This window comes from Taudactylus pleione, unplaced genomic scaffold (genome assembly GCF_031769625.1).
Source record: "Taudactylus pleione unplaced genomic scaffold, aTauple2 ptg000314l, whole genome shotgun sequence".
NCBI classification, from domain to species: domain Eukaryota; kingdom Metazoa; phylum Chordata; class Amphibia; order Anura; family Myobatrachidae; genus Taudactylus; species Taudactylus pleione.
In genome coordinates, this window is record NW_028284715.1 from 2,194,443 (window position 1) to 2,206,016 (window position 11,574).

Here is an 11,574-nt window from a genome sequence, read left to right on the forward strand (position 1 = left end):
TAAACCTGGGTTAGTTCCATTGTGAAACCCCAATGATAAGCCTGGGGGGGAGTCTACACTCTCATACAACAGAAGTTTTCTGCTTCTTTCTTTTCCTTTTGCATATCAACACACTGACCAATCCCAGCTGGCTTTGCACAGCGTGGCAGAGACTGAGAGCAGCTTTTCTATTGGAGTTTCACATACTGTTCAGACAGTTGCCAGTGAGAGGGCAGGAGAACTCTTGCTACATTGTTTCTGCAGAATCCTTTCATTTCTCCTGGGGAGTATTGCTGGGTGCCTGGATCTCAGGTCTACCGCTGGTGCCGGAAGGTCAGCAGACTAGGGGCTTGCCAGGCTGAGAGAGAAGAAAGCTGAACTACATAACAAAAAGTACATTCAGCCCAATTCCCTGCTGCTGCTGCTTGTAAGAATGGCTTCTGCTGAACTGAAGGAGGAGCTGAACTGTTCCATCTGCCTGAGCATTTATACAGATCCTGCTGTCCTGAGCTGTGGCCACAACTTCTGCCGCCTCTGCATCAGCCGGGTCCTGGACACCCAGGAGGCAGCCGACGTTTACACCTGTCCCGAATGCAGAGCGGAATTCCCAGACAGACCCACACTGCAGAAGAACATGAAGCTGTGCAACATCGTGGAGTGCTTCCTGTCTTCTCGGCCAGTGCAGGAGCAAGCCGGGATCTTCTGTACCTACTGTGTGCAGTGCCCCGTGCCTGCTGTGCAGACTTGTTTGCAGTGCGAGACGTCCCTGTGCGAAATCCATCTGCAGGCACACAGCAAGCTGGTGGAACACACTTTAACCGAGCCGACGACCTCTTTGGAAAACAGAAAGTGCTCCGTCCACAAGAAGCTGCTGGAGTATTACTGCCCTGAGGACGCTGCCTGCATCTGCGTGTCCTGTTGCGCTTTCGGAGAGCATCGGGGGCACCAGGTGGCGCTCCTCTATGAGGCCTCAAAGAAAAAGAAGGACAAATTGAGACTTGCTATGGAGAAACTGACTTCCAAAAGGGAGGAGACTGAGAAAAGGACGCAAAGTCTGCAGGAACACCGCCAAAAAGTCGAAGAAAAGGCAGCCGGTATAACCGAGAGAGTCGCCCTCTTGTTCAAAGAAATCAGAGAACATCTGGAAATCCTGGAGAAGAGAGTCCTGAGTGAGATCACCGGCCAAGAGGAACAGGTCTCACTTCACGTGTCCGACCTCATCCAGCAGCTGGAGATGGAAAAGGACGAGCTGTCCAAGAAGGTGCGTCACATTGATGAACTGTGCAACATCACGGACCCCCTGACGGTCTTGAGAGGGCGAGAATCGGATGCCACCGACTGTTGTGATGCTGAGGAGGAAGATCCAAAGGACAGGAAGAAAGATGTGAAAAATGTCCAGGCCGTATGCGATTTGGATGAGGGCCTGATCTCGGTGATTTTACACACGGGCTTAACGGACATTGTGACGAGCCTAAAGTCAAAGCGTGGTTTCCAAATGCACGTGGCCTCGGATATACTTCTTGATGTAAACACGGCGGGGGACTATGTAGCTGTGTCAAGGGATTTTAAAATGGCGTCGTGGTCAGAAACCAAGCAGTGTCGGCCTAAGACGTCCGAAAGGTTTGTGAACTATCACATTTTAAGCACAAAGATTTTCACCTCGGGGCAAAATTACTGGGAAGTGGAGGCCAGTGAACTGGGCTACTGGATGGTAGGACTGGCGTATCCCAGTATAGAGAGGAAAGGCGATCGGGCTGTGACAGGCTATAATAAGAAGTCCTGGTGCCTCCGTATGTCGGATAAAACACATTCAGCCATACACGATTCAAAGATTAACCCCTTGTACCCTGACATTTCGGTCCAGAGATTAGGGATATACCTGGACTATGAGGCCGGGCGGCTCTCCTTCTATCAGATCTGTGGGTCGATCAGACACTTACACACCTTCATCGCTCACTTCACAGAACCCCTCCATGCTGCGTTCTGCGTTTATAATAATTCCTGGATCCGGATCAGGAGCTAAGACATCTACAGTACTAAGTAATGACTGATAGAACCGATGACCTTCAACAGTGCATACATTACATGTTGTACAAAAGTCATGACCTGTGTTCCTTCCATCCCTGGTATTTGATAGTTGCAGATGACAATTTTTAGTATTTTAGAGCTCACTGCCTTTATCAGAACAGTGGTACTCCCATACATGGGGATTGTCAGGGAGTTAAGCTCATAGATGTCTCTCCATAACTCAGGTGCTGCTGTGGTGAAAAAAATAGGTATAAGAATACAGCCAATCAGTTCTCCAGAATCCGGTGACATCACTTTTTTACATCCTACCTAAATGATGTCACTAGTTCCTTGTGAATTCAGAGACTACATTCATATGAATATTGGTTCCAAATTGCAAAGCAGTGGCATATGCCAGCACTATATAAATAAATGTTATGAAATTAATTGGTTTATCCCACAAATTGACTGACCACACTATGGGGCTCATTCAGCGTGCAATGCTGATGGCAGATTCCCGATTATGGGGAAACTGTGCGTGCGCAGTACCTGTTCTGCGAATGTGCAGCACGGGTCCCGCAGGATCACATGGATCCCCTTCTATGCCTCTACCTAATTGCCAGACAGAGGCACTTACGGGACGGTGCGGAGGTGGGGTCAGCAATCCCATAAACATCATGTTTTTTTATGTTTAAACATTGATTTTGATGAAAGAACCAATAAATGTAAAGTTTTAATTTTATTGACTGTTTACATTTGTATTCCCGTGAATGGGTGGGTAGGGGGCCCAGTCCATTGCTTTGCCCAGGGCCTACAATGCTGTGAAGACAGCCCTTGTGGTGCCTTCATGTAAACCCTTTGCAGATTGCAAGTTGGTTCCCTCAGACACAACCCTGCACATTTTATTACACTCCTGCAAAAACAGGACTTTGGGGATTTTGAATGTTAACAGGTTTTGCGCATGTTGTCCTGATGCTGCTGATTGGACAAGCTCTGGCTTTCCACACGTTGTTCAGCCAATGGTGTCACAATAACCTGCCCAGGCAAGTGGTCATTATTCACTCTCCAACCACTGCAGCACTGAGGATAGATTGCGCGGTGCTGCATTGTGGGAAGAGCTATCCAGGCAGAGGTTCTGATGGAACATTTTAAGGCTGGAATTATCCAATATAACAATGTGATCCTGCCACTGTAGGTTTTGGAAAGAGGAATGATGATAATTCTTCAACACAAACAATGTGTCTTCAAGTTCAATGTACGAGGTAGTTGCTGGTGAACTTCAAAACAGATATCTAAAGAGCCACAGAAATTTCTTCATTTGCAGGGATATAGAAAGTCAGGACTACTCATTGCTTATAGTAACAATTAATATTGTTTTTTAGGCCCCTACGCCCCTTTGTATCACATGAACACCAGACCCCAGGGAATTGTTAATTTACAGCTACCGCAACAAAATACATTTATTCCAATAAAAATCTTCAAAGAAATAAATTCTATATGCAAACATTACAAAACTCTGTAATGGTCAGCATGAGATGGATGTAGTCAGCATCCCGATGGTTGGGATGCCGGCGGTCAGAATCCCGATCACTGACACCCCAACGGTAAGTATTAGGGTTAGGCACTAGGGGGAGGGTTAGGCTGCGTTAGGGTTAGGCTGCGGGAGGGGGGAGGGTTAGCCATTAGGGGGGAGGCTTAGGGTTATGCTGCAGCGGGAGGGTTAGGGTTATGCTGCAGTGGGAGGGCAAGGGTTATGCTGCTGGGGGGAGGCTTAGGGTTATGCTGCAGGGGGAGGGTTAGGGTTATGCTGCAGAGGGTGGGGAGGGTTAGGGTTAGGCTGCAGGGGGAGGGTTAGGGTTATGCTGCAGGGGGAGGGTTAGGGTTATGCTGCAGAGGGTGGGGAGGGTTAGGGTTAGGCTGCAGGGGGAGGGTTAGGGTTATGCTGCAGGGGGAGGGTTAGGGTTAGGCTGCGGGGGGTGGGGAGGGTTAGGCACTATGGGGAGGGTTAGGCTGTGGGGGGGTAGGGAGGGTTAGGCTGTGGGGGGGTAGGGAGGGTTAGGCATTATGGGGGAGGCTTAGGGTTAGGCTGCAGCAGGAGGGTTAGGGTTATGCTGCAGGGGGAGGGCTAGGGTTATGCTGCTGGGGGGAGGCTTAGGGTTATGCTGCAGAGGGTGGGGAGGCTTAGGGTTAGGCTGCGAGGGGTGGGGAGGGTTAGGCACTATGGGGAGGGTTAGGCATTAGGGGGAGGGATAAGGTTAGGCTGTGGGAGGGAGGGTTAGGGTAATGCTTCGGGGGGAGAGTTAGGATTATGCTGCGGGGGGTGGGGAGGGTTAGGCACTATGGGGAGGGTTTGGGTTAGGCTACGGGGGGCAGGGAGGGTTATGCATTAGGGGGAGGGTTAGGCACTATGGGGAGGGTTAGGCATTAGGGGGAGGGTTAGGCACTATGGGGAGGGTTAGGCATTAGGGGGAAGGTTAAGGTTAGGCTGTGGGCAGGAGGATTAGGCACTATGGGGAGGGTTAGGCATTAGGGGGAGGGTTAAGGTTAGGTTGTGGGAGGCAGGGTTAGGGTTATGCTGCGGGGGGGTGGGGAGGGTTAGGCACTATGGGGAGGGTTAGGCTGCGGGGGGGCAGGGAGGGTTATGCATTAGGGGGAAGGTTAAGGTTAGACTGCGGGAGGGAGGGTTAGGCACTAGGGGGAGGGTTAGGGTTAAGCCGCGGGGGGCAGGGTTAGGCTGTGGGGGGTGGGGAAGATTAGGCACATACATTACCAGATTTTCATTCCAACCAGCCAGATTGGACAGATATCTGACAGATAATTGTAGTGTGTACACCCAGCATTACTCATGTGAGCAGATATTCTCTATGATGGAGACGGAGTACATTAAACACAGCAAGTGCAACTGGAAGACAGATGTAAACTGCTCGGCAGAAATACTGTATGTTGTGCCAAGGTCACACTGAATTGTCCAATATATTTATTTGACATTTGTTTCTTTCACATTAAAAGGCCTGCAGTTGTTATTATATTACATGTGTGGCTTTCTTTGAATTAAAGTATTGTTTTAGCAGGTATTGAGATTAATTGTAATATGTGGTGCTCTGGAATGTCAGAATGCCGCAGGAATTGTGTCACATCGCCATCACTGTTCTAGAACACAGGTTCTCAAACTCAGTCCTCAGCACCCAAAACAGTGCATGTTTTCCAGGTCTCCTCACAAAATCACAAGTGAAATAATTAGCTCCACCTGTGGAACTTTTAAAATGTGTCTGTGAGTAATGAGTACACCTGTGCACCTGCTGGGTGACATGGAAAACGTGACCCATATGGGGTCCTGAGGACCGACTTTGAGAACCTAAGGTCTAGAACACAGGTTCTCAAACTCGGTCCTCAGGACCCCAAACAGTGCATGTTTTGCAGGTCTCCTCACATAATTACTAGTGAAACTGATAGCTGCACCTGTGGATCTTTTAAAATGTGTCTGTGAGTAATGAATACACCTGTGCACCTGCTGGGTGACCTGCAAAAAGTGAACTGTGTGGGGTCCTGAGGACCGAGTTTGAGAACCTCTGGTCTAGAACATCTCTGACAAGTACTGCGCTGGTTGTTATGTTTTACAATAGGCTCAAAAACTTGCAGAAAATCATCTGAGTTTTCCCCTAGCACATTCACTAATTTTTCATTGACGTACAAGTCTTTACATTTGTGCCTGCCACTTCCGTCCTCTTGTTTTAGACTATTATCTTGTGACTCTAATTAAACTGGAATCCCACCCCCCCATCCCCTTTCCATTCCTGAAAGAATGCAGACACAGGCCTGTAAGTGCGGGTGAATAGCTGCAGTATAGGGAATGTGAAACCTGATAACGACCTTTGTGGGATAATCACCTGCCAGCACTTCATAACCCGGCATTTAATAGGCAATAAAGCCTGACACTAGCCTCTGCCTGTTATTCAGCATCACTTTACAGTCATCAGTATTTTATGAAGAATGTGACACTTGGAAGTGCTCTATAAATGCCAGCACCGATATAGGGCTTTACTTAGCACTGTACCAGCCACGCCCCCTGAGCGAATGACATCATGCAGAGGGGGTGGGGCCGGCAGTGCAGTCCTCATGATACTCTGGGCGGCACTGCATCAGTACTAATTACCTGGGCCCGGGCTTATTGGAAGGGCCCGGAGGGGCCCAGATCAGACGCTGCCCCCCATCCTTTTACCTGCTGTGTGCTGGGCTGCAGTGGGAGACTGTTCGCTACTGGTAAGCTGTAATCTCCGCTTCTCTGCCTGTGGGGTGGGGAAGGATCGCACTGACATACCTCCCAACATTTTAACCTCCTAAAGATGTACAGGTCGGCGCCTTCGACGCACGCGTCCAAAAAGGGGGCGTGACTCGTGCAAAAGGGATGGGACCAACTGAAAACGGGGCGGAGCCTGGCGGCTTCCCCCTTTTCGTCACTTTGGGGGGGTGCCCAGCACTCTCAGGGATGCGGGGCAGCCCCCAGGCACTCCGTACACATCTGTTCTCCTCCTGCACACTTGCTGCTCTGGTATGCAGAGCAGCGGTTTGTGCTCTCCCAACTTCCCCCCCACAGCGGGACACAGTGGCCCGCGGGTGGGACAGCAGGACAGTCCCAGAAAAACTGGACTGTCCCACTGGATGCGAGACAGTTGGGAGGTATGCACTGATCGCGCCCCCCCAGGATTTGTGCTGGGCTGAGGTGCTCACAGTGCCCCTCTCCCCAGCACCACTGCAAATAGTTTTTTTTTTTCTAAGGGGGTGTGGCCAAGCCTCCTGCAATAGGACGACGCCCCCTTCTCACAGCCTGGCTCTCTACGGCCATGGTCGTACCTGGCTGGGATGAGAATGGAGGAGTGACTTCACGGACAGCACAGGAAATGCTACAAATTACAGCACACAATGGTAATATATTGAAGTTAATGGACGGACTGTGCATCAAACAAGTACCCAAGTGGCTTGGAGCATCATAATTGCTCTGTAAATTATATTTATTTATATATATATATATATATATACACACACACACACATATATATATATACACACACAATCAGAGCACAGGTAGGGCAGCAGTGTATATGTACTGCACAGTAGTGTAAACCTGTCACATCTTTTTTTACTTTCTTTCTTGAGGTCCAGGAGGACTCTGCGTGAGACTCACTCTGGCCATTACCACTCACACTCCCAGTGCACATTACCATCTCCACAGGAGCTCCCAGCCAGCCCCACTCACCCCGTGCATCCCTTCCCATCTACCACTCACACTGTGCATTACCCACCAACTGTCACTCAGACTCCACACAAGAGTGCGTACTCCAAACCAGCCCAGCTCTCCCTGGATCTGAGTGGCAGCTGCAGCAGAGCCTTTTGCCCCTCAAGGACTGTCGGAGAGAGTGAGTGACAGCTCTGCATAACCAGGGGTTCTGCAGCGGCAGTGAACGGCAATGCATTCACAGGGAGCTCTGCACCAAAACATCGGGTTGAAGTTCAGTGTCAGTAAAAAGCAGAGGAGTCTGTTAGTAACACATGGCTGTATGCATGGTGCAGGGGAGGGGCATGTGCTATACTACAGTCACTGGAGTTGTCCTGTCCTGCTCCGCCCCCTCCAGTGACAGTCTGTCTCCACCTACTCTGGCCTGCCACGTGATCCCGGATAACTGCACATGTGCGAACTATCACAAAGGTTTTACCATCAAATGCTTTTGATGCGATGGTTCCACTATTTGATATCCATCCCTAGCGCTGTGTGGGTGTGGCCAGAGCCACGTGGGTGTGTACGCCTCCTACACTATCAGCCCCAATGTCTCCCTAGAACTAAAAAAGTAGAAATAGAATTTTAATATCGCATCCGCGATACTGTACATTCCACCACTTATCGGTACATACCGGTGATAATATCGCCGGTATGTACCTAGAACTTCGCAAAGGACAGTTCTCCCGTTAAGAGCTGTCCTTTGCGATAGAGGGAATTCTAGGTTTATGACCCAGAAGTCTCTCTGGCATCCTTCTGCGAATGCACAGAATGACGCGCCCGCCGCCGGGTACACTTGGAGGGATCTGATTGGATCCTTCTCAGGACAGGACGCAAAAAAAGCCCATAGGCTTCTATTCTACCGGGTTGAAGCTACGGAATGCGCTTAATACATATGAGAAATGCAGTCAAACCCACAAAAACAGCATTTTCGGGGGGATTGACCACATTTCTGTCCATAGTACATCCCGTTATGGCTTATAGCTGGCTGTGTGGCAACTGGTTATCATCACGCTGCCATGATAATGGGCCTATATTTACGTGGAGGCCTGGAGCTGTAGTTCCATCCGCCCCATTTCTATTCTAGCCCTAATAATGGACACAGTGCACAGGGCCCCAGGGTCCAGGAGAACCCACATCACACACCCTGCATCCATAAACTATCTCTTGCTGTTTTGGAATAGTGGTGTAGATATATGAAGCCGTGAAGAGAGTGGAGAAGTTGCCCATGGCAGCCAATCAGCTTTGAGGTTGCATTTTTTCAAGTACAGTCTATAAAATAGTAGGTAGGAGCTGATTGGTTGCCATGGGAAACGTCTCCACTGGCACACTTCTCCACTCTTTACACTTCTTCTTACATCTACCCCCGTACATCATCCATTTTTGCGCTATATATATATATACAGACTGACTGGTAATTACACCTTCTATCCTGGCTTCTATATCTTCGGAATGACTAATCAACATATAGGATTAACAACATAAAAATAAAAAGCAGTGGTATTCTGGCCAGATCAAATTGCAATATATATAGCACCTATCCTTGTGTATCAATGCCTGTTTCCCTATAGATTGTAAGCTTGCAAGCAGGGCCCTCTTACCTCTATGTCTGTCTGTTATTACCCTGTTTTGTTCTATCAATGTTTCCAATTGTAAAGCGCAACGGAATATGCTGCGCTATATAAGAAACTGTTAATAAATAAATAAATTATTGGGACTTGTGAGTGATCTCTCTAATATCAAAGGGCCTCATTCAGATGTGGACGGTATTGCACAGTCGCAAGGAAGTGGTTGTATAATAGCGTCCAACTAATATGCAAATGCAGCAGCAGGAGGTGTCTGTAGGGAATAGACACTTACTGGATGCATCTGCGATCCCAGTGCTGCATCCATAGATTAGATGCTACCATCGCCAAACCAGCTTGGCGTGGCCCCCTCTCTGCCCCCAAGCAGGGGGAACTGCGATCGCAGGTGCAGAACGGTTCATGCGCATGTTTAGGAGCCCCACCATCGGATATGTATGTAAACCATCGCAACTTGAGTGTAAGGGGCATATTTACTAAAGGACGATTTTAAATAGAGCTTGTTTCTGGGGCTAAATCACACATTTACTAATAGACAATTTTTTTTTTTTTTTAAAGTGTTGGTAAATATCTGATTTGGCCCCAGAAACACAACATTAATTTAGATCTATTTAAATATTAATTAAAGTTGACCTTTAGTAAATATACCCCTACGATTCTGAGCAAGGCCCACATAACGCTTCAATTTAAAAGTTGAATTACTTTTAAAAAGCTCCTTTACAATTTTCCTTAGTTGTGTTGAAAAGCTTGAAAAATAAACTGCACATTTCTGGGTCTTTTGTTTCTCTGGGATGAAAGTGCCTGGGCACTACCCCCCCTAACTGTTATGTGACCAAACACGCACAGGAAATGTAAGAAGAATGCTCCTGTGGGCAGGTCTGGGAATTACAGGAAGACGTTGTGACTGGTCCTTTGTCAGTTTGATCACAAGGCAGCCTGAGATTATCCTCACACACAGCATCTGGATGCAAACTCACCCAGCGCCTGCAGGGACTGTGTAACAGCTGGGAATGTAGATGTAAGTTACAGGACAGCACCCAGCAAGGGCTGATTAACACAGATCTGCAGCTGTTTTCTCTCTCGTTCCTCGCGGTTGTGTGAAAGAAGTAATTCATCAGATAAATAAATCGCCCCTCAGCGTTACACAGCTGCATTGATATAAAAAAGGTGGGGGAAGCTGCAAGACCTTCTTTGTAAATATATTACCACAATAGACTTCTCAAAATCTATATATTTAAGGCTGGGCACACACTGGAGCGACGGTCATTCGTCCCGAATGAATGCCCGTCAACAGTGATTGTGTGGACAACTTTAATGAACAACGTAACGATCACCGTTATGTCATTTATTAACTATGCACTGGCCACTAGCAATATCGCTAGGTTTGATGTGCAGCACATCTAACCTGGCGACCATCGCTAGCGACCGCTGGAGAGCACAAGCATGCGTACACACTGAGGAATGTAGGCGATACGTCGTTACGAAACGGCATATCATCCCAACATCTCTCCAGTGTGTACCCCGCTTAAATCTCTATTAAGAAATAGGGGTCTATTTATCAAGCAGTGAAAAGCGTGGAGAAGTAGACCAGTGGAGAAGTTGCCCATAGCAACCAATCAGCTCCTACCTATTATTGTATAGACTGCACTTGATAAATGCTACTTTAAAACTGATTGGTTGCTATGGGCAACTGCTTGATAAATAGACCCCATAAAGCCAAAAAACAAGGTAACTACACTAATCGTCCCTCACCTGTCCCCTTCTGGGTGCTACCCTGTGTTGATTTTTTATTTTTCTCTCTTTCTGATGCGATTGCCCACAGTATATTACACTAGTACAAATTGCTGATCCTGCCCACCTACGTATGTAGTGTGCCCCACATGGCTGCCTCACCTGGTGCTTCCATGGGCAGGATGAACAACCCATGGAACAATTTATTCATTGGTTATTTTCTATGTTACCCTTATATGACTTACCACCATGCATTGCTCATCTTGCACACTGAAACCTATGTAGTGCACTCAAAATGGCAGCCTTGCGTGTGTAGGGTGAACAGTGCATGGATCTGATGATTTTGTAAGGATCGTACATCTCGGCTTACTCCTCCAGGCCTTACCTATTCCACCCAGTGTAACCGATGTAGTGTGCCCAAAATGGCTGCCTCGTCTGGTACATTCATGGGCAGGATAAATAATCCTTGGAATTTATAACCCAAAATGTCTGCCGCAACTCTGTATTACAGTATGTTCCTCCTTTTCTTTTTTTTTTCCACAAACCTAATCCTGTTTTATTTTAGTGATTTCTGTATTTCCTGTAAAGCTAAAACTCTATTTTGTTTAAGATTTCTGTACATCGACCTTGAGTTCTTTCGGAGAAAAGCATTATATAAGTAATCAGCATTTAATGAACTGCTGGTTTGTACAATTGGCGCACAACTGATTTGTTTATTAGCCCATGACCATCGTTCAGTTTGGCCACACATGTGGTCGGCGGAATCAGACAACTCTGCTATAGTGGCATTCAGGGACAATTATACATACAGGATTGCGCCCTCTGCAAATTCATCTTCAAGTACTCTACCTTTTTTCTGAATTTCAATGTTTGGAAGTTGTTATAAACTGCATTTATTTCTTCGATTACGTAGTTTGATATCCACACACATACGGGAGGCTGATGCGTCGTCGTGCGGACAGATCCTGCCCGTTTCCACCCTGCACATGCTGCAGTGCCAAG

The 11,574-nt window shown here is 47.7% G+C and overlaps 2 protein-coding genes across 2 annotated transcripts in view; one reads left to right on the forward strand and one right to left on the reverse strand.

Moving 5' to 3' along the window:
• Positions 1-11,574, reverse strand: part of SELENON (selenoprotein N) — a 34,791-nt gene that overhangs the window by 22,184 nt on the left and 1,033 nt on the right. The gene's annotated exons all lie outside the window — the stretch shown is intronic.
• Positions 150-3,605, forward strand: LOC148510589 (E3 ubiquitin/ISG15 ligase TRIM25-like). The gene has a single exon (XM_088442583.1). It carries the CDS (start codon positions 413-415, stop codon positions 2,000-2,002), a length of 1,590 nt encoding a protein of 529 aa, XP_088298709.1. The 5' UTR covers positions 150-412; the 3' UTR covers positions 2,003-3,605.

What these genes read in the sequence shown, in the direction of transcription:
- LOC148510589 (XM_088442583.1), top strand. Translation starts at nt 413, where the DNA reads ATGGCTTCTGCTGAACTGAAGGAGGAGCTGAACTGTTCCATCTGCCTG.